Source organism: Quercus robur, chromosome 2, assembly GCF_932294415.1.
Source record: "Quercus robur chromosome 2, dhQueRobu3.1, whole genome shotgun sequence".
NCBI classification, from domain to species: Eukaryota; Viridiplantae; Streptophyta; class Magnoliopsida; order Fagales; family Fagaceae; genus Quercus; species Quercus robur.
Window position 1 is genome coordinate 498,389 of NC_065535.1, and position 23,558 is coordinate 521,946.

A 23,558-nucleotide genomic window follows, 5' to 3' on the forward strand; every position below is an offset into this window, starting at 1 on the left:
TCTCCTCCATCTTCCTCATTCATCTCCTCCATCTTCCTCATTCATCTCCTCCATCCTCTTCTTCCTTCTCCTTCATCTTCTTCTTCCTTCTCCTTCATTTTTTTCTAAAGCAGGTTCTTCTCTCAACATGAGCAATACTGAGGCAGAGATTGGAGAGACTTTGAAGACGAGTTTAAAAGACACCTGACTGTTTACTTATCTGTATTGCGAATGTTATCGCTGCTTCGGCAGTTCACCTTTTGTATAGGCTTGTTTAAACCCCTCTTTGTACGTTGTAATAATTTTTCATATTAATAAAAATTGTTGTTATCTTACTTCGCATGTTCTGTCTCTATGTTTTTACAAATTTGCAAACGCTGCTCGGCATAATAGTATAGCATTTGAATCAATGATAACTAAGGTCAAAATACTTGCTAACAAAAAGATATCATTATAACTTTAATAGAATGGTTTGACACAGCAATGCCTACCTGTGAATAACGATACTTACCCAAAACAATGCCGAGATTAGAACTGGATGCTCTATGCGGTGTAGGAAGTAATCATCCGAAGACATATCACCCGCAAAAATGAACAGCCCCCTTAGGCTACCGAATAGTGGGGCGTCTCGCCATCATCCTAACACTTTTATTGGCCTTAACATTTTACAGTGTTTGAGCTGAGGACTTTCCCCATCCGAGTAGTTGGCGTCCCAATAGGCTTAGTCCGAAGACTTCGCAACGCCTTGGCTCTGTCCAACACCTAGTTTTGTCATCCAAGTAGTTGGTTTCCCCCATAGGCTTGAGTCCGAGGACCATGCAAGGCCTTGGTTCTGTCCAAAACTTTTTTGAATTCTTGGTTTCCCCGTAGGCTTGAGTCCGAGGACCATGCAAGGCCTTGGTTCTGTCCAAAACTTTTTGAGTACTTGGTTTCCCCATAGGCTTGAGTCCGAGGACCATGCAAGGCCTTGGTTCTATCCAAAACTTTTTGAGTTCAGTTTCTCCCTTTCCTCAGGTATTTCACGAGGTGCCGAGCAGGAGGTTGTCCTCGGCAACGGCTATTCCTCGACGTGGGCCATAGTCCCTGGGCCCCCATGTAGAACGGGTCTGGGCCGCGAATTCACTAGGCCCACAAATTAAGAGGTATTTCTGTAGTCTTTGGTCACGCGGTACTCTTTGGCGTCCCAGTGTTCGAGGTGCGCCTTCACGAGACTCCTTTAATCTCTTGGTTGCAGGTGGTGTTGGAAATTGAGCCAGAGCCATTTTTTCTGTAGCGTTCCTTGGGACGCTACGTGAATTAAATGCCACCACCTTATCTTTTTACATAAATAGGAGAGAAAGTTGCTTTACCTACGCACAAATCCTGCAGTTTCCTCCTAAATCACAACTCCCATATCCGGTGCTATCCTCCCTTAGTATAACATGTTTGAGGCGAGGGTTGGGGAAAAGGAACTCTCTTCGCCACAAAGGCGCCGTGTCCTCCTGAGACTCAAAATAGTGAGGTACGGGCAAAGGAGGCATAAATTCAAGAGAATATTCCGTTTCGACGGAGGGGAAAGGGTGTTTCTCCCCCTTTTAGTCAAAATCCGAAGCAGGTTCTGTTCATGCCAGAATTTTGGTGTGTCAGAAGAAAGATTCTCCGCCATCATCGCCTCTGCCTCGTTGCAGGCAAATTTTTGGTGAAGGCTCCTCAACTTTCGGCTCCCTGCACCTTTCCTTCAGCGGTGTGAGGCTCAAGTTGGGTTTCATGCACCTTTTCTTCAGCTACGCTAGCCTGAAGCTGGGCTCTCTCTGCACCTTTTCTTCGACGGTGTAGGCCCCAAGCTGGGTTCTTTTGCTGCCTGAGTTATGGGCATGTAAAAGCGTTGAGGAAGAACAAGGTCTTGAAGCAGTAGCCAACCTCTCCTCTGTGCCACCACCTCGGCTTTGCCTTATTCTCTTGTATCTTCCTTTTCAATTATGTAGTAAGCTTTGACATAAGCTGATTCCAACTTTTCATTGTACGCTGTACTATTTCTTTGTTTTAGTAAAAAGGGGAATTTATTTACTTGTTTTGAATACTATTCTTTTTGCAACACTATTTTGTGAAAGGGTGTGCTCTATGTGTGTGTTTCTTCAATGATACTTTAGAGCAGGAAAACTTGAAACATAATCCAACTAATTCTAATTTACCAACACTACCAGGCATTACGACGATAATTCATAGTAAGTTAAACTTAGGAAACTAACCGAGGTAACAACTGAATATTCTGTGATAAGTGCGAGAATACCGTCCAAGAATGATAATCTCTAAATAATCCATCCGAGGAGTTGACTGAGCAGTAGGGAACCCCAATCGTTTTTCAGGCGACATATTGCTCTATATTGCATCGATCCCTTTGGTGCTGAAGATTCGAAAGCAGACTTGAGAATCCTCGCAATTTAGGAACTACCCCAATTGCTAATGGAGAGTTTTCCTCGGATAAATCCTAAGGTCCCTGTAATGTAGTTTTTCCTTATAAGTAGTTGGTTTTCCCAGAGGCTTGGGTCCGAGGACCATGCAAGGTCTTGGTTCTGTCCAAAACTTTTTGAGTACTTGGTTTCCCCATAGGCTTGAGTCCGAGGACCATGCAAGGCCTTGGTTCTGTCCAAAACTTTTTGAGTACTTGGTTTCCCCATAGGCTTGAGTCCGAGGACCATGCAAGGCCTTGGTTCTGTCTAAAACTTTTTGAGTACTTGGTTTCCCCATAGGCTTGAGTCCGAGGACCATGCAAGGCCTTGGTTCTGTCCAAAACTTTTTGAGTACTTGGTTTCCCCATAGGCTTGAGTCCGAGGACCATGCAAGGCCTTGGTTCTGTCCAAAACTTTTTGAATACTTTTTTGTACTTATTTGCTTTTTCACAGGTCAGCCCCTTGACCATGGCAGGGAGAGCTGACTTGGGGTCAGAAGCCCCTAGAGCTGCCCGTGCTGTTGGCGCTACAGGATGTAAGCCCTGGCACAAGTTTATGTCGGAATAACAACTGCATGTCGCCGGAGATGGGGGAAAAACCCGCGAATCTCTGCTTGCTAGAGAGTTTATTCGAACGCCACCCGTGCCAACACGCAAGTCTTCCCACAGACGGCGCCAATTGTAGGGACACGATTTTTTTAACGGCCCAATAATGATGTTGGGCTCGTACATGAAAGATCTCTCACAATATGATTTGTAGAGAGTGGGCTTGAAAGGCTTGCCTTTGATCACAGGGCGATGGTCCGGTCTTGATTTTAGAGGAATTCATGCAGAAAAAGGAGTTGGGTTTAAGCATTTAAACCTTATAGCGTCGTATCCTGCGGGGTTGGTCTCCTCGGACTTGGTCCGAGGATCATTAAGGTCTTACCCCGGTTACCCAACGGTGGGTTTTTTCTGTCATATGCATGAGTTGTTAAGATGTTTTCATCCATGGAGTCTTTTTCCTGGAACTGGGATGGGAGTCCCTCCTTTTTCTCCAGGCCCCTTCCAGATTTACTTACTTTTTCTTTTATACTAGCCTGCGTTCGCTGTCCTTCGTCCACGTGTAGGGTCAACCTTTACAAGACTGATATTTGTCCCGTCAGTCTAATCCCAGAATTGTTGGGGATGGTTGATAAAGCTGAAGGATACGGCTCTGTTAGGTTCAGAGTCTTATCTGGGAAGGGTAGTAAGGATAACTTTCCCAAGATATTTTAGATCTTCTTACAGATTTGTTCCTATACCTCTTTTTTACCCCTCTTCTCAAGGGAGCTTTGGGTCTGCCGAGGACTAAACTGTCCTCGGCTGCATCTCGGGGCCATTTTTTGCCTTATATTTTTGAGCTTGGGCCATGACCTTTTTCGGCTTGGGCCTTTGGGCTTCCCATGAGCAAGTGGGCCTGGCCCATAAACTGTTGGGCCCCACAATCATCTTGGATATGGAAAAATTTAGAAAGAGAGAAAATAATTTAAAAATCGGTTGAATCACAAATAAGATCTCTTCATAATTTTATTATTAGTAATATAAAAAATACAACGACAAATTTATATTTTAAAAAAAAATCCCAAAAGAACAAGAAAATTATAAAAAGAGTTACATAACAATGAAATAATATAGTAAAAAGATATCAATGAAATAGATTATAGTAAAAAGATAACAATGAAATTAATTATAATGACGTTCAAAAATATGTATTATAAAAATTCTTGATTATATAGGAAGACTACAATATTTGTTATAGTTGTTAAGCAAAAATGATTTTTTCCAAAGTTAAAATTGTCAAAATCCTATTTAAGATTGATTATCCCACAAAAAGTTTTAATGAATTAGTCATATTATCAATTAAAAAGAAAATGTTAGCAAAACCTTAATTAGTAGTTTTGCAAAAAAAAAACAAGAAGAATGGATTTTAAATGAAAAAAAGATATAATTAAATAAATGATATTTATTAACATTTAAATACTATAAAAAAGTTTTTGAGTCAAATTTTATTAAGCCAATATAGTTCTTTTTTTTCTTTTTTCTTTTTTCTTTTTAATCTGAAAGGGTTAAATTTTTTTTTATCCATTTGTATGTATTGCTCTTGATTGACTAGGGTCTATGATATTACAAACTTCTCTCGTAAGAAAAGAAAAAAGTTTTAGTAGTTTTATTATATATGGGAAAACATATAAGTTAATAAAGTAGTTTGTAAATAAACTCGAGCTTGTTTAACAAGAAAATTTCCGGGTCATATGCAGTTAGTCGCACACAATTGAAGTAAACAATGGGAGATAGCTATCACACAAGCAACGCAACAATTTTGTTTTCGCTACAAGTCTACAACTAAGAAGAATCAATTCTTGTGATATAAAATTGAAGTGCTTTTAGTAGTACAGACTCAGGAAAAAAATTATGCAAAACCTTGATTCCTTGAAATTCCATTATTCATTCCCCTTCCCTCACGTGAGCTACAAGTTCAGTTTCATCCAACACCTTAGATTTACATTGAGGCTTAATTTGCATCTGAGTGAGAATCAGAATGTTTCAAACCAGTTTTGTTGCCTTTTTTCAAACTAAACTGATTCTTTAATAATTTTGATAATAGAGGAGGAAAAGAAAATTGATACAGAGACCAGTATATAGAATATAAAATCAAATCATAATAAAGAGTGGGAGAGAAAGGAAGCAAAATACAAAATAAAATTCGTGAAGACGAAAATTGGAATTTAGAAAAGAATGAGAAGAAGGAAAGAAAAGAATAGATTTCTTTCTTCATTCATATCAAGCTTAAGCTTCAATCACTTATCTGCTCCTATATTTAAGAAGCTTGGTCTGTCCTTACAAAGGTAACCTAAAAATCAGAAAACAATCCTTGTTAGAGGCTGCGAAAGCTCTGAAATTGATTCATAACATCTGACTTTATTATTTTCTATCTCTAAAATTCCCAAAATGGCCTTCCTCCTCCTACCGTTTGCAGCGGCCGCCATAGGTGGCATCATCGCGGTATGAAATTCATATTTCTTGTTATCAATTCAGTAGTATGAATAAAACCTGCCCTTTTTTTTTTTTTACTAGTTATCATATATATATATATATATATATATTTGGAGATAGTTATAATATGTTACTTATCTCGCAGTTCAAACCATTTACCTCCTAGATCCCAAACACTTTGTGCATGGAGATATGCCAATTAAACTACAACACTCTTGACAGTAACACAATTTTCTTAAACTTTAGTTTCAAACATTGAGTTTTTCCATATACAAAGTCTAAAAGCTAACATATGAGTAATAATAGATTATCCTCTAACCAATTTATTATATACGAAATTATCTTATAATAATAGATTATCTCCTAACATATTTATTGAAACCTTTTACAGAGTTCCTCATTCTATATTTATTGTCATCAGCATTTGACCATCTTGGTTGCTTTTTTTTTTTTTTTTTAAAGAACCACCATCTAGGATGATAGCGTGGATAAAGCTGTGCACTTAATATATAATGTAATTGTATATAGATTAATTATATTGATTTTACAATAACAGTAAGCAGCTTCGTTCTCAAAACTTTAGAAAGTTGGTTATAGATATTTAATAGATTAGTGAGGCTCAACTTATGTTTTTTTTTTTTCCTTCATTCTAATTTATCAAAAGACATGTTCTTCATCCCCCTTCCCCTATATATGTGTGTGTGTTTCTCAAATAATAATAAATAAATAAATAAAAGACATGTGCTATTTTTGGTTAAACATACTCATAATATTAATTAGAAACAACTAGTCGATTACAAAAAAGGTCAACTTTATCATAATATGAAGTATGTTCACTATTGGGGGAAAGGGGGGGGGGGGGTTTAATTTCTTTAAAATCACAAATCAAATTACAAATTAAATAAAAATTTAGGACTTGGCTTATCTCCAATAGTTTTTTTAACTTGACATCTTCTTTTGTTTTAATGAAAAACTGTCACATCACCCACTAACTAAACAAAATGTGGAGATTAAAATCCACCACCACATCATTTTATCTCAACAAGAAACTAACTAAATATCTAGTTGAAAAAATACTAGAGATAAGCCAAACCTAAAACTTTATTCAAGCCCCTAAATTTTAGATTAGCTTTTTCAAAATTTAAAATTGGCCCTCAAATTTTTATACTGGACCAATAAAAGTAAAACCCAACAAAATCAAAATTGATAATAATATAGGGTTCGGTTAATGTATGCTCTTAAGGCACACATTAACTATCCATTTAAGGAAACTTTTTATAGAAAATTGAAAAGGTAACAAAAAAACTAATCACTTTTCATTTTCCCATAAAAAGTTTCCTAAAAGTGTTTATTAATGTATGCTCTAAGGGCACACGTTAGTAAAACCCAAATAATAATAATAATAATAATAAACCACCAAAAAAGTAAGAAAATTCTTACCTAGCCCATTCCTCAACTTGTGGCCCTCCAAATATTAAAAAAACTCTAATTCTCCTCTATAACCCCCCTCCCCCACCTCCCCTCCACCCCCAAAAAATGAAGTTCACTAGTGTAACACATCAAATACTTCCAAGCATTTAATCACTGCTCAATACTTGAGCGAGTTGGTCCCATCTCCACACTTGCCAAATCCCAAATAAAGTTCCTAAATATATTCCCTTAGTTCCCATGCATTTTGCTCCATTGATGCCTTATTGTGAACTTTTGTAGGCGGAAGAGGAAAGAAAGCGGAAGAGGAGAAGAGAGGAGGAGAATGAAAGAAGGAGAAGAGAAGAGGAGGAGAATGCAAGAAGGAGAAGGGAAGAGGAGGATGCAAGAAGGAGAAGAGAAGAGGAGGAGAATGCAAGAAGGAGAAGGGAAGAGGAGGATGCAAGAAGGAGAGAGGAGGAGAATGCAAGAAGGAGAAGGGAAGAGGAGGATGCAAGAAGGAGAGAGGAGGAGGATGCAAGAAAGAAAAAAGAGGAGGAGGATGCAAGAAGGAGAGAGGAGGAGGATGCAAAGGAGAAATTTGAATCTCACAAAAAAAGGATGGAGCAATTAAAAGGGCAACCTCGGCTTCCGACATTTTCTGTCCCGAAACGCTACGACATATGGTTGAAACCAGACTTGAGCACATGCAAGTTTGAGGGGTCTGTGGCAATCGAGCTCAACATCATTGCGGATACCAGCTTCATCGTCCTCAATGCTGCAGAACTCTCCATTGATACTACCTCTATATCTTTCACTCATCCAGCTACTGTAAACTCTTCTAATTCTAACCAGGTCACGGTTATCTAACCTATCTTATCTTTCTATTACCCTAATTACTTTACTTTCAAAATTAATTTAAACTAGAGTTAATTGCAAAGCACATCCCTGAAATTTGGGTTTTTTGGATTTTATATCTTGAACTTTGAGAAACTTGATTTTACACTTTAAAGTTTGGTTTCATTAGTAAAAACATATCCTCAATTAGTTTTGGCTATAAAGTGATACATCATCGTGTTGACGTCTTTTTTCTTTTTTCTTTTTCTTTTTTGCTAAATTAACCCCAAAAAATGCTTCGTTTTGCCCAAAAATAAAAACACAATTCCACTATATTTACACGACATCATTTCATAGCTATTCCTAAATCAAAATAGCAAACAAACCCAAAACCCCAGATTTTCTCTTCTGCTCATCGTGAACCCCACAAACCCAGCTATTTCTAGAGGTTCGGATGGAGAGGTTTCTAGGAGATTTGAATTTGGCAGAATAGTAAGTTTTGCAGAAACTACTGCAATGAAATAAGAGAGATGAAGACGATGACAATACTCAAGTTGTCAAAGCACATGAATATAACGGCGATGAAGAATAAGAAGAAGCAAATAAAGGCGCCTCCATTTTCAAAGCTCAAAAATGTAACTCTCTCTGTCTCTCGAAGTCTTTGTGTCTGCCAGTGAGTAAGGACTTGAGAAAGTCAAAATTGGAGCAAAAGAGAAGAGAAGGAGAAAAGAAAGAAAACTCACCATTGCCATCGCCACCGTTATGGCGGCTACTGTGAACCTGATTTGGTTAAGCTGATGGGTGCATGTTCACGATAAGCCATAAAGTTTTTTTTTTTGGGAATAATTGTGAAACAGTGTTGAAAAAAAAATGTCAGCACGATGATGTGTCACTTAACAACCAAAACTAATAAAGCGTGTTTTTTGGGGTTTCAAATCCATTAGAGTTCTTAGGATACTCTTATCAAGTAGTTCTTCAAATCCTGATAATTCTTTTTGAAAATAAAGGTCTCAAATATTATGCGGTTAACATGAAGGACTATTGTAAAGAAAACTGAAAACAATGAAGCATAATCCCAATTCTATCACTTCATAGAAAAAAGAAAACTCGGATTTGTCAATTATTCCCAAACTTGACAAAGAAAGAGAGACAGACAGACTCCTTCGTGCGTAACACCAGATTTGCAAGGATTCACTTCCACCATTGATCGGCCTTTACCCTCTTTCGTTGATGTCTACACGAAGTGGGGACCACTATAGAGAGAGTGAGGATTTGATTCTTTTCTTGCAAACGTTACGTTACGTCTGGGTGTTTTTAGAAAGGGTAAAATTACTGTTTTAAAGGTTTTGTAAGTGAAATTCTGAGATGGTATGGCTTTGTCTAGACCTTATATTTTAAAAATAATTATTAGGAAATCTAAAAGATTTGAATCCGTGTTACACGTTACTAAGTAAAATAAAATAAAAATATGCTGAATGAATAAATGAATTAAGTTTTGGACTTGGGCAGGTGTTGAAGCCTTTATATGTTGATGTGGTTGAAGAAGATGAGCTTTTGGTTTTGGACTTTCCTGACACACTTCCTCTTGGGATTGGACTTCTCACCATCGCTTTTAAAGGAATTTTGAACAACAAAATGAAGGGCTTCTATACAAGGTACAATACTCGAGTGTTGCTTGTTACAATAATAATACAAATTTTATTACGTAACTCTTTTTATAAACTATTAGTGTGTGTGTGTGTGAGAGAGAACTTTTAAGCTTAAAATAAAAGAGAATATGCTATACCTACTGTTTGAATATGTGAGTAGTACCATAGTTGGTGAAGTAGTGAAGTCCCCACTGGATACTATTGAGAAGAGTGAGCAGTTAATATAACATAGTTGAACTTATACTTACTGGGTTAAGGGTGTCTCCATAGGTTATATTTTAAATAAAAAAAAGTGCATTCAAATATACTTAGAATGATTAGATTTTTCATTTTCAATGAAGATTGAGATTATCTGGCAGGCCTTTGACCATAGCAATTAAAGATTTAAGTTGATGTATATACTCTCTTTAATGGGATTGAACCTAGCAATGAGTTCAATCTTCACTATTTACTTATAAATGGAGCTAAATGTCTTCTATTCTCTGCTAAATGAGAATTTTACTAGTAATGTGTATATATTTAAGTTGTTATTTTGCTTTCTAGTACATATGAGCACAATGGTGAGAAGAAGAATATGGCAGTTACACAGTTTGAACCAGCTGATGCTAGGCGATGCTTTCCGTGTTGGGATGAACCTGCTTGCAAGGTTTCACAATCTCCCTCTCTTGGTTAATTTTAGATCTTGTGCTTCTTTTGCTAAAATCAATTTCAAAAGAATGCAAACAAAAGCTTATTTGGCCCTTCTTATTTGGCATTGCAGGCGATGTTCAAAATTACATTGGATGTGCCATCACAATTAGTAGCTCTTTCCAACATGCCAATTATTGAAGAAAAAGTGGATGGGGATCTGAAGACAGTTTCATATCAAGAATCACCCATCATGTCTACATATTTGGTGGCAATTGTAGTTGGCTTGTTTGATTATGTCGAACATCTTACATCTGATGGTAAAAAAATACACTATGTTCATTGGTTCTTGTATTGATCCTTGTTCTTGATAGTGTAATCTTACATCACTTTACAGGGATTAAAGTTCGAGTATACTGTCAGGTTGGTAAAGTAAATCAAGGGAATTTCGCATTAGATGTTGCTGTTAGGACACTTGAATTGTACAAAGAGTAAGTTTTACTGTGAATCATCACCAAACTATTGATCAAGAGACACAGTATACAAGTCTTTAGCAAAATAATGCATTTTAAGTGGACGCTGGATTATGGATATTGGCAATCCTTCAAGTTGTTACATTTTGACGCTTGTGTTGTGTTATTTGAAATTCCAATTAACCACGATAATTTCTGCAGATACTTTGCTGTGCCTTACTTTCTTCCCAAATTGGATATGGTTGCAATTCCTAATTTTGCTTTTGGGGCCATGGAAAATTATGGTTTGGTTACATGCTGTGAAACAAATTTGATCTATGACAATCAGAATTCCGCAGCTGCTAATAAGCAGAGGGTAATATGCATGTTGTGCATGCTGCTCTTTTTGTTAGGATTTCGTTTGGCTAATATAGTATGGAGCTGTTGTTTCAATAGCACTACACAAAGTGTTTAATTACTATTTTTCTCTAGGTTGTGATTGTCGTAGCCCATGAACTAGCACATCAGTGGTTTGGCAATCTTGTAACGATGGAATGGTGGACTCATTTGTGGCTGAATGAGGGGTTCGCAACATGGGTATATATTGCATTGGATTGCAACAGATCCAAACTGAGCTGTTTATTAAAATTTCAGATTGGTTTGTTTATATATCAAGCCTCAAAGGTTGGCTTGAGCCTGGCTTTATTATTAAAATAAACTAACGTAACTATTTTTGGTGGAACGTAGCCCAAGCTCTTTGTAAATGGTTCTGTTTTTTACAGCCAGCATGGTCATATCCCTATACATTATTCCTTATTACACTGCATGCTTTTAAATTATATATCGGCTATTTGAATATGTTCAGGTCAGTTATTTAGCAGCTAATCACTTGTTCCCAGAATGGGAAGTGTGGACTCAGTTTCTTAATGAATGTACAGAAGGTCTTAGGCTGGACGGGCTTGCAGAGTCCCATCCCATTGAGGTAATTCTGCATGCACTATTTTTTTTTTTCTTGGTATAATTGCTTTTTAAAAAATCAGTATTGTTACTTTTTTGAGTATATCTTTATATAAAGCATACTTTTTTAGGTGGAGATAAATCATACTAGAGAGATTGATGAAATCTTTTTTGACACAAAGAGTGACAAAAAAGGTGCATCTGTTATCCAGATGCTGCAAAGTTATCTTGGTGTTGAATGCTTCCAGGTTGGTTGTTGGATTTTCTTTTGGTATATGCTTCATGTCCCAAATAAAAATTTCTTGTTATTCAAGAAACTCTTTTCCCTCCACCTCAAATTCACATGAAATTTATGTCATGGAAACCTTTCAGAAATTATGTCTTCAAGAAAGATAGAGCAATAGTAACCTTCTAGTAGCAAGTTTAGGCAGAAACCATTATCATGATGAATGCTATATAACTACTATTTCGCAAAGTGCTCATTTCTTTTTTATATATAGTAACAATGGTGATATTCATCTAGATAAGAAATACTCTTAGAAAGTTTATCTACTTGATATCTGGCAAAATTGCCTTCAGCTTGATTAGCTTCCAGGTTCTTTCTTGGCTGCCATGTATTACTAAAATGATTGCAGTTACGGTTCGTTCTTTTATGGTCCATCTTTAGCGAATAATCATCTCCTTCAATATATGATATAATTGTTCAAATCTTTTCGTAGGATTAAGAAGCTCAGTTAGTTAATTTTTTCTCATTAGTAAAATATTTCTTATGTAATTGTATGTCAGTTAATTATCTTTTTTCTCTCATCTGTAAATCAGAGGTCGCTTGCTTCATATATAAAAAAATTTGCTTGCTCAAATGCAAAGTCAGAAGATTTGTGGGTTTCACTTGAGGAGGGATGCAGTGAGCCTGTGAACCAGCTAATGAATTCATGGACAAAGCAAAAGGGGTACCCAATTGTCTCTGTCAAAGTCAAGGATCAGAAATTGGTGTTTGAGCAGGTTTCTTGTGTCTGGTCTCTTTCACCCATTTTTTCCTGAAATAACATTTCTTAACCCTGATGCATACTGAGTCGTTTCATTTTGAAATTAGTGTCACTTAATGATATTTTGAGAACTTACTGAATTCTGAAAAATCAATGTAATAATGGCAGTCACAATTTTTGGCAAGTGGTTCTCTTGGGGATGGGCAATGGATTGTTCCAATAACATTATGCCGTGGCTCATATGACGTGCACAAGAATTTTCTACTGCAAACAAAGTCTGAAACTCTTGATATGAAAGAGCTCCCGAGTGATGGAAACAATTTAGCATCTTCTTGGGTAAAACTTAATGTCAATCAGACTGGCTTCTATAGGGTTAAATATGATGAGGACCTTGCAGCTAAACTCCGATATGCAATAGAGAACAAATACTTATCTGCAACAGACAAATTTGGTAATTTTGATATTTGTACTCATACATCTTATGATAGTATGTGTTTATGGTAGAATAGAGCACTTAACACAACCTATTTTTGTTTCAACAGGAATCCTGGATGATTCATTTGCCCTTTGTATGGCTCGCCAGCAGCCTTTGAATTCATTGCTTACCTTGATGGGTGCTTATAGTGGGGAACTTGAATATACCGTGCTGTCTAATTTAATCAATGTAACGTTCACCTCTTGTTTAAGACTTTGTAGATTTCAGTTGTGCTATTAGTCCTAATTCTAATCCCTCTATTCACAGATAAGTTATAAAGTTGAAAGAATTGCAGCTGATGCAAACCCCGAGTTGCTGGAATACATTAAACAATTTTTTATTACCCTTTTCCTGCGTTCAGCAATGTAAGTTGTCCTAAATACAAATAATTGAAATTCCTTTGGTGGTCCTTGTTTATTAGTCATTCTGGTTGCTCTGTCCACTGTTTTTTCGATATAAGTGATATCTTTGAAGTTGATTTTATTCCATTTGATTGAGAAAGACCCGTAAGATGTTAACTATTAAGGTACTAGAATGTTTGAAAATACGTTTCCACAGATTTATAGCATGAGTGTATCATTTCTTTATATAATGAATAATTAGAATTTTAATAGGTGATTGATATGCTACTATCGATAATATATATATCTGACATTTTCTGAATTATCTTTTTCTTTCTTAAATTGAGGTACTAATACCAAATATATAGCAGACAGGTATTTTTTTTCATTAAATCATTGGGACAACCGTAAATGTCTCAGAATGTAAAAAGTGTGCTGTAAGGAAGAAGAAAAAGTCACTTAAGGATCGTTGCGATTCCTCTTTCATGATTTGTTGTGATAGACTCACAAAGTTTTACCTCAAGATCTAGGATATAGATATTTCTTGCATTATTTGACTTATATGCCTATTTATTTCTTTTATTTGGAGATATTCTATATATGATTAGTCAAGCTTAAAATCGTCATACATACTAATAATTTATATTGAATAAACCTTAGACTTCACATCTGAAGTTGCATATTATGTATAAAACTTTCCAAGGAAGCATGTAGGAGGTTAGAAAAAGCTTTAGGGGAAGGGATCTTTGACTTGATGGTTGCAGAGCACCAACGAGTTATATCAGACCTTACATGCTAATGGATACCCGGTTTGTATCACTAACCCAAATAATGAGCAGTTAAAAACTTTGAGCAATTCCAAGAGCCTTATTGCTCAGTGGCATTGTTTGCTCTCCTTTATGAGGAGAACCAAGATTCAAATCTCCCTCCCCCATTGCTGTAATTATCGAAATATTAATAATATATATATATATGTATGTATGTATATTGGGCAAGATTAGCTTCTTCTTCTTTTCTTTTTTTTCTTCTTTTTTTTCAATCTTCCATTTATTTTGTTCAATGTTTGAATTCGTTGGCAGAAAGATTGGTTGGGAGCCTAAGAAAGGTGAGAGCCATCTAGATGCAATGTTAAGAGGAGAGGTTTGGACTGCCCTTGCTGTGTTTGGATATGATCCAGCACTAAAAGAAGGAAGTAGGCGTTTTCATGCATTCTTGGACGACAGAAATACACCACTCCTCCATCCTGACATAAGAAAGGTTGGTAAAAAAAGCATTGGTCAATTACTAGTAATTAATCATCTACAATACCTATCAAGTTTTCTAATGGGCTGTGGTTGCAGGCAGCATATGTGGCTGTAATGCGGAGAGTCAGCAGCTCAAACAGATTTGGTTTTGAAAATCTTTTGAGAGTTTACAGAGAGACCGATTTGAGCCAGGAGAAAACACGCGTCCTAAGTAATAATATATCATTGTTTGAAATATTGCAAAATATTATTTGAATCTCTCTAGTATGTTGGAGACACGTCTCTTTTTGTGCTTGTAGGTTCATTAGCATCTTCTCCAAATCCTAGCATAATTCTTGAAGCTCTCAACTTTTTGTTGTCTTCTGAGGTATAATTGCGAAGGTCAAAATGTTTTTCCATACAAGATGATAAATATTGTCTGATGGAGCTTGGAATGTTGATGCTGGCTTCACTTCCCATTTGATCTAGGTTTGCACCCAAGATGTTGTTCTCGGACTTGCTGTTAGTAGGGAAGGACGCGAAACAGCTTGGACATGGCTAAAGGTAATACTCCATTTGTAAAGTAAAATGCAAAAGGCACATTGTAGTGAAGAAATTCAGACGATCATGTGCATGCACAATATCCATGTTTCACATTGATGAAAATTGTTCTTAAACAATTTAGAGACTGATCTAAGATTTGACATGTGGATTTGAGGAAGACAAAGGAATAAATAGTATATAATTTTTTTTATTTTAAAGAAAGTAACTAGTAGTCCTTCTAGCTTTTCCTGGCTTCAAAGAATACAAGAAGAGCTGCCATTGAACCTTTACGACCTCTATGCCTAAGTGTTGTCCGATTTTTCTTTTTTAAATAAATTTAGGGCTCGAGTATTTGTGAAATCCCATTGGATTGATCAAAACCTGATAACTGAGCTCCAGAGTAGATGAAGTTGTAGGATCTTTAGATTCTGAAATATATCTCTGATTTTATGTCAGAAATATCAAGTGAAGCCACATCTATATCGAAATTGCTAGTTTAATTTTAAGTACAGTTATAGTTTATTTTGGTCAGAAATTCCATGATGCTAGTCGAACTATTCTTTCTCGAGCTTATTGTCGCTAAAATTTTTATGTATACATGAATGAAAGGGTAACTTGTTTTGATTTACTTTGGCACTAATACCCTATTGTTCTATTCACATGTTCATCACGAGTACATTCCACTTTGTTGTCTAATGCATTTTTTCTGCTTTTACATTTGATTGAAATGCAGGATAATTGGGAGCATATTTCAAAAACCTGGGGTTCTGGATATCTAATAACTCGTTTTGTCAGCTCAATTGTCTCCCCAGTTTGCCTCTCACTCCTCTTTCTCTCTTCTATTATTAGTTCCACAAGTATCTGTTTTTGTCCTTTGTATCTCAATTACAAATACATAGAAGTTAAGTTTCGAAACAAACAAAAAAAAAAAACAGATATATTGTTAAATTCAATTACATTTAGTTATTGTTATTGCTTATCATTTTCTTTTTCATGTTCTGTTCTATCTGTGCCTCAGTTTGCTTCGTTTGAGAAGGCCAAAGAAATGGAGGAGTTTTTTGCAAACTGTACTGAGTCCAAGATTGCTAGAACCTTGAAGCAGAGCATTGAGCAAGTTCACATAAATGCAAATTGGGTTCAGAGTGTTCAGAATGAATAACATCTTAGGAGTTGATACACTAGAAGCACTAGGAGACACTTTTATTTGGCCTTTGTTGTCAAGACTCAAGAAGAAAGCAAGTGGATTAAATTCACAACTTGTCATAATGTAAATTTGCCGAACAGGTGTGATAATAATGAATCAGATATATACATACATACATGTACGTGTGTGTGTATATATATATACCGTTTGTACATTAATATTATTATCTTCTGGAGTTGGTTCTTTCTATTTTTGGTCTCCCTTTTGTTTGTGTGAAAGTGTTTTTGTTTATTTTCTCTTTCTTCCTAATAGCGTTTTTGGTGTTAGTGTATGTTTCCTAGATTAAACAAAGTTATAATGGGCTTCAACCCTCTCTAATCCATTGTCATCTAGTGTTTTTAAAATCTCACTAATTAGACTTTGACGTCAGTGTTAATTTGATCTTTTTTTTCAATTTTTTTTACTAATCAGAAAATTTTATTCTTGTTTTAAATAATTAACCCATTGTATATTACATTTGTGATATTTTACAGTAAAGAGTAATGAAATTTAATCACATGGTGAATATATGAGTTCTTCTACCTTATACTTTTGGTCCATGATATTTAGGATATGCTCAATTTTGATCCTTCAAATTTAAAAAATTCAGATTAATTTAATCCATGAAGTTTCAAACAAAAAAAAAATTATGTCCCTCCATCTACAGGTCGATTTGATTCTGGTCCTCTAAACATGATATTTCTTATATACGGTTCAATTTGGTCCCTCAAAAATGGTGTTCTTGGATTAATGGTAGTTGGTCATGTAAATATAAAAAATTTTAAAAGAAAATGGAGGGACCAAATTGCTTCCTTTTCGAAATTTCAATGACCAAATTGGGACATTTTTAATTTGAGGGGCTAAAATCAAACCTATGCCAAATTTCAAATTCAAAAAGTATAATTAACCCTTTTATTATCTATCCAACGAAAACTTTACTACCATGGGCACCAAAACATAAAACACTACATATTTGCATCAATCTTGAACTCATATGGTTTTTTCATGGCTAAGTATCTTCAAAGGCATAAGGAAGAAATTAAAGGAATAATGAAACATAGGAAAATCACTAGGTACCTCAAGAGTAGAGGTAACATAATACTCCAAACCAATAAAATTAAGTTACCTAATACAATTTTTTTTTTACCAGACTTTTTGAGTTTCTGTTATAATTTTGCAATTAATCACTTGTTGTATTGATGTGGAGTAACCCTTTTCCAAAAAAAAAAAAAAAAAACAAACAAACAAACAAACAAGAAGAAGAAGATGATGAAGTAACAAGTCACCTATATTTTGGGTACCTAATACCATGAAATAGATAGACAATATTGGGCATACTTGGCATTTTGTACATTTTAATCTCTCTTACTAGAGAATACTTAAGACAAAAGGGGGGAAAATTGGAAGAATACATGGTGTTTCCTATAAATACCCTCCCTTAAAATCTTTCCACTTCATATTTTCATCCAAATAAATAGAGAAGCATATAACTGCTAGAGGTGCATATAATATTATAATGAGTCGTTAATTCCTTGATCGTTCAATGCTCAAGTGCTTGGCAATCACGCATATATTGCCATTAGTATCTTCAAAGGCATTAAGAAGAAAATAAAATGAATAACAAAACAAAGGAAAGTTATTAGGTGTTCAAGGAATATAGGTGATGTGATATTCCAAATCAATACAATCAAGTTACCGAATACAAAAAATATTTTTTTTCACCAAATTTTTGTAAGTTTTAAGTCATATTGTTGTTAAGGTTGTAAATGAATTAAACCATTTAAACAATAGCTTGGATTTAACTCAGGAAAAATATTTTGTTTATTTATTTAGCAATTGAGCAAGCAGCAGCCTAAACTTTGGTTTAATATGACAAGTTTAACTCCACCAACATGGGTAACAAACACTAAATTCTTATGGGACCAACTAAATATTGTAGACAGTGTTTCGTTTTTTTTCTTCTTTTTTTTTTAATTTTTTGTAATTATAAATAGCATTTTTTAAGGTTATTGACTTAGCTTAAAACTCTTCCAAAAATTATTCCTCAATATTCTCAATCATATCAAGAAAATATTTGGACTTCTACAAATTGCAATAATGTCCATCAACACATTGCAATTGACCCTTGAAGATTAGAGAATTACATATGAGGTCCCATTACTTACAATTTTATATATTTTTCCTCCCACCACACTATATTCCCCATAAGCCACTAGGACTGGATTAATGTTACTGTCATATCCCTAGCTTATGCAACCCTTAATTTCATAATTCTATTGGACTCCAAAATATCTTTCAAAAATACTTTTGAAAAAAGTCATTGGCCAATTTTGTCTTGAGTCTAACTCCAATATGAAAATCAACTAAATATACTACCTTCTTTAGAAACTAGTAGATTCATTATTAAGCATTTACATATTTTACTCGTTACACATATAAACCAGCATGTTTGTATATAGCCTTGGAAATAGTATCACCAATTGACATTGTCAAAGTTATGTGCATAATAAATAAATATACACAAACCTCTCATGTTTGAAGACAAAAAGAAATGGGTTGCGTGCTAGCTGCCCTAGCTCCCAACTCATCTGGAGAATGAATTGGGCCCTTGTGTTGATGATCTACTAGTTGATTCAAGATTTGGGTGATTCACCCCATTAACTAGTGTTGCAATTGGTCAGGAATCTGAAATGATTGTGATAAAACAACCTTTTAACTAACAGTGATCACTTCATAAGATGTTCTTGATCGAGTCTAGTTCAATGTATGTACTTGTTAAATTATACCCACTTGTTTGCTTAAAGTTACTACCTCAATGAGCTTACATTACACAAGCGTAAGCTCTAGTGGTGATATTCAATTAATATCAAGGATGGACCCAAGATTTCAAGCTAAGGTGGTCGGAAATATAAGGAAAAAAAAATTGTGACATGTTTAATATATTAATTAATTGTCTTTTTTATCTTTATTACTCACCCACGCCCCAAACACACCCTTACTTACCCACTACCGACATTATGAATATGAATATGAATATTTTTGAGCATTCTAAACTCACACTTCCATATCCGCTGATAATATCAAAAACACATTAAAAATTAACCAGCAATACCCAAACTTGTTAAAATCCTAAATGGACCTAATCCACAAGCCAAGCAAATGACATTACAAAATCCGTAAAATGACAAACATAGACGCAAAAAAACAACATTATGAATTTATAATGCGCTACTAACACACTTTTCCTAACTATTGGATTGTTTTTTCCTAAATCACTACCCTCTGTTGGTCTGTTTGTGCAATGTGCATGTTCCTCTTGTTACAGTCAAACAAATGAACATTATTTTATATATATTATTTTTTACAGCCCCTAATCTTTGTATATAATAATAATATAACTTTACTCACAGCAAAGTTATATAATTTTCGGTCTCTGAGAGTGAGAGACAGATTCACAAACACATTCACACGTTCACTAATCAATTATTCATATATTCAATTCACAATCATCCTCGGCAGTGGTGGTGGTTGTGGTTGATGCTTGCTAATCTCTCAGTCTCTCTCGTCTCTCTCTTTTATTTATTTTTATTTTTTTAAACGGCGTATCTTTCCTTGTTGGGCTGGGGCTTGGGCTGATATTTTCTTGGAGGGGCCCAAAGGCCCTAAACTTGACTTTAATACCCAATTTACCTACTAAAAAAATAAAAAATAAAAAAATTGCATTAGGGGTGGCCTTAGGCCCTATTGGATCCGTTGCTGATTAATATCCACACTTAGAATAATTAAATAATTTATGAAAAAGCATTACTCCCTATTTTTTGTTCCTTAATCATAAAAATGATTTTTTTTTTACATAGGTGACATTACATGCCACATTTAAACAATGAAAATACACATAATAATCATGTATGTGAAAATTTAATTTATTTTCAAATAAAAATGTATAATATTGGTTTTTGAGGGCACCTATTCTAACATAGCTATTGTAGGGGCAAGGGCCCAAGATCGTATATTGGGCCTTGGGCTTTATCCGAGGATACAAATGGGTCCAAGAAGAAGCAAATAATTATGAGATATTCCCAAACCAGGTCCCATTAGTATAAAGCAAATAAAGGGTCGTCTGAGGAGTATATCCTCCTCGAACTTAATGAATATGGTTCAAAATATATAATCTAGCAATTAAAGTGACCTTCCAGGAAGCTTCAATGACAGGGATGTGCTTCATGGAAACATGAGAAGAAAGAAAACCTAAAAATATCTAAGGGAAGGCTGTCACCACCACATTAAATGCACTGCAACTAATTTTCTGGCTGCATTTATGTAGAGAAGACCTCTGAACAGTGCTACTTTGGCTGCCGCAACTCACAGAGAGTTAGAGAGGGTGTCTGATGGGACAAGTACTCAAGTAGAGGTTCGGATGATCAATAAGTGGAGGGTAAAGATGATTCAAAAGAGGATATATAAGGGGAAGGACTCTTCATGGAAGTGGATTGGAAAAATAGAGAGAGACAAATAGTATAGCAATCTAAATCATTCTGATATCCAAAAGTGATCATTATATACAGATTTAACCTCCTCGGACTGAAAGTTTTTTGATAACAGCATACTTTGTTTGTGTTTGATCGTCATGCAATTCCAGACTAGCCGTTGTCCAACTCATTAGGACCTAGTTCTTTGATCCATTCTCTACAAATTCATTGTATTGGGCTCATTTGACCAAGGCTCCATACATTTTGGGCTTGGGCTTGGAAAAGGCACTCAGCGGTCTTAAGCCCTGCCACAGCGCTTAAACGCTCGTGCTCAGAGGTTTTGAGCTTCTCGGCCAGCTAAGTCTTTTCCTCCTTAACAGACCCGAACGCCTTCTCCACTTCGCGCCGGAAATTAGACTCGGCTTCAAATTTATTGTGGGCGTTTCTAATGCATTCTTCGGTCACAAAGACTTGTTGAGTGACCTGCATAAAAACAACAAGGGGATTACACATAAAGAATATATGTGAACGGAAAAGGGAAATGAATTAAAATACTTATGAAACTATACTCACCATTGAAAGGTCTCTTTTTAGAGACAAAAACAAGTCAGGCAGTCTCATCCGCCAGAGGGCATCCATATCCTTTGGTAGGAGGAGAGGCTGCTCTAAGGCTTGGGCCAGATACGTGGAGTGCCCCCTATTGGATTCCCTTATCATGGAATCAAAAGGGGTAGGGGCCCCGTCCATCTCTATCATGGGCGCCCATGTACACTGCTATCGACATACCTCAGCATCATCTCAGCTCTCCACAGATTTAGACCTCTTGTCTCGAGGGACTTTGGTCTTTTGTAGTTTTGCGCCCCTCTGTGGAAGCACCTCCCCCTCTTCCAGCTCCTGAGGTGGTCTTTTCTTCTTCGGGTCAGGATTGACGCGCAGACCTTGGTCAACGGAGGAGGAGGAGGGGGAAGAGGAAGGTTGGTAGAAGTTTAGGTCTTAGGAGCTTCAGGTGGAGTTGCTCCCTTACCCCTGTTAGCAATCAGACCCCTCAAGCTCGACCTCTTCTTAAGGTCCATGATCTCTGCTTCCTCGGAGCTTGTTTCAACCAAAGCGGCGGTCTGTCCTGGCTGATGAGCTGTAGAAAGCCTGTCGAACTCGATCTTGGAATCCAAAATCTCCACAGGCCTCTTGAGTTTTCTCTCTTCCTCGACAAAATGAAATCTGTCTATCTCCTCCTCAAGTGACAAATGCAAGGAGAAGGCTATCCCTTCCACTGTTGCTACGGTTGCGAACTGAACTTGTTGGAGCGGTATCACAAACTGTGGAGGGTTTTGTTGAATAGGCAATACCACGGGAGGTAGATCCCACCTCGCGAGGAATCCCGGTTTGGAAACATCTATCTGAGCAAGACGGGGGTTACTTGCTCTCAATGCTTGGCTTGCATCCTAGTATATGCGCGACAAGGGCTCGTAACCTAAGATAAGGTGAGCAGCTCGCAGTTGATTATCCTCACTCACGAATATCTCCAATCTCAGCAAAAAGTTGAGCCCGGGGATGTTGACAAAACTGAGCTTCGGAGAAACATGATCTTAATCTGCAAAAACATCCAAGAAGGCAAACATTGTTAAACCAATAATGAACATTATCCAAGAAGACAGACTATCAAAAATGAGTAAAGAAAGCTTAGAAAACTAAGGTCTCAGCCGAGAGACCTGATCCTAGTACCCCTCCTGGTGTTCCTGCCCTAACTGGGCAGTAAAGACCGCCGTGCCATCCCCCGGAGACAACTAGGTAATCATCCTTCATGCCTTTGTTGGACTTAGGGAGGCAGGATATCAGTCTCACTTCATCGGACCGAGATTTGAGATAATATCCCCCTGAAAGGGAGTGACACTCGTACAGATGGGCAATGTCGTGCCATGTAAGACCGAGGTTCATTTGGTCGTTTAGTGCATTTACACATCCTAAGACTCTAAACATATTGGCGGCACATTGATGTGGGCATAACCTATGATTAAGCAGATAGTCCCTAGTTATTCTACCCATAGGAAGAGTCATTCCTCTCTCTATAAAGGCGATCATTGGAATGACAACTTCACCTTCTTTTCTATCCGTGAGTATATTGTCTGGGGGACAGTATTGTAGGCCTACTCCTAAGGGGATGTGGTACTTGGCCCTAAAGCTCTCCATACTAGCCGGGGATACCAAATACTTAAATCTACCCATTTGAACAAAAGGAAATGACGTAGAAAGAAGTTTTTAAAACAAAAGAAAGAAGGCCGAGGAGGATGGCCGAGATTAAAAGGGAGAATATAAAGGAATAAGAACTTACGAGAATGAGTATGTTTATCTCTGTTGTTTTTAAAAAAAGACTTTCGAAGAAGTCTCGAAGAAAAGGTTTTGAAAGCTTTGTAGTTTAGAGAGTTCTGTGAGTTGGAGCGCTAGAGATCACTAGAGAGCTTGAAGATTGATAAAGTAAAGGGAAAACAAGTTCTCTCGAGGCTTTATATAGGGAATGGAAATGAGTGAAAGTTATCCCTCTCAAATTTCCAAGAAGAGGCTCAACCATTGGATCTAAGCTTCACCATTGGATCTGGGGGATAACACGCCTCCTAGAGCAATTAATGATGCTTCGGGGGCTGCGAAGCGTCAGGGGTAATCATAATGCACAAAAAATGGAACTTTCACACGTGCGATCAACAAATTCAAATGGTATTAGCTCTTAGAAAATCAAAACCTCACTTTTCTCCTCAGATGAGGAAAAAACCAAAGTTTTGAGGGGCTATTGTAGGGGCAAGGGCCGAAGACCATATATTGGGTCTTGGGCTTTATCCGAGGATACAAATGGATCCGAGGAGAAGCAAATAATTATGAGATATTCCCAGACCAATTCCCATTAGTACAGAGCAAATGAAGGGCCATCCGAGGAGTACATCCTCCTCAGACTTAATGAATATGGTTCAAAATATATAATCCAGCAATTAAAGTGA

At 36.4% G+C, this 23,558-nt stretch overlaps 1 protein-coding gene across 1 annotated transcript; it reads left to right on the forward strand.

Moving 5' to 3' along the window:
• The first annotated feature begins 5,295 nt into the window (after positions 1-5,295).
• LOC126707791 (aminopeptidase M1-like) lies at positions 5,296-16,289 on the forward strand. Its single transcript, XM_050407612.1, has 20 exons — positions 5,296-5,431; positions 7,133-7,684; positions 9,176-9,321; positions 9,859-9,961; positions 10,076-10,262; positions 10,340-10,433; positions 10,617-10,770; positions 10,887-10,991; positions 11,260-11,376; positions 11,483-11,599; positions 12,171-12,353; positions 12,506-12,788; positions 12,880-13,001; positions 13,080-13,177; positions 14,233-14,410; positions 14,494-14,608; positions 14,697-14,764; positions 14,866-14,940; positions 15,653-15,730; positions 15,938-16,289. Exons 1-20 carry the CDS (start codon positions 5,378-5,380, stop codon positions 16,076-16,078), a joined length of 2,970 nt encoding a protein of 989 aa, XP_050263569.1. The 5' UTR covers positions 5,296-5,377; the 3' UTR covers positions 16,079-16,289.
• Positions 16,290-23,558: the final 7,269 nt, after the last annotated feature.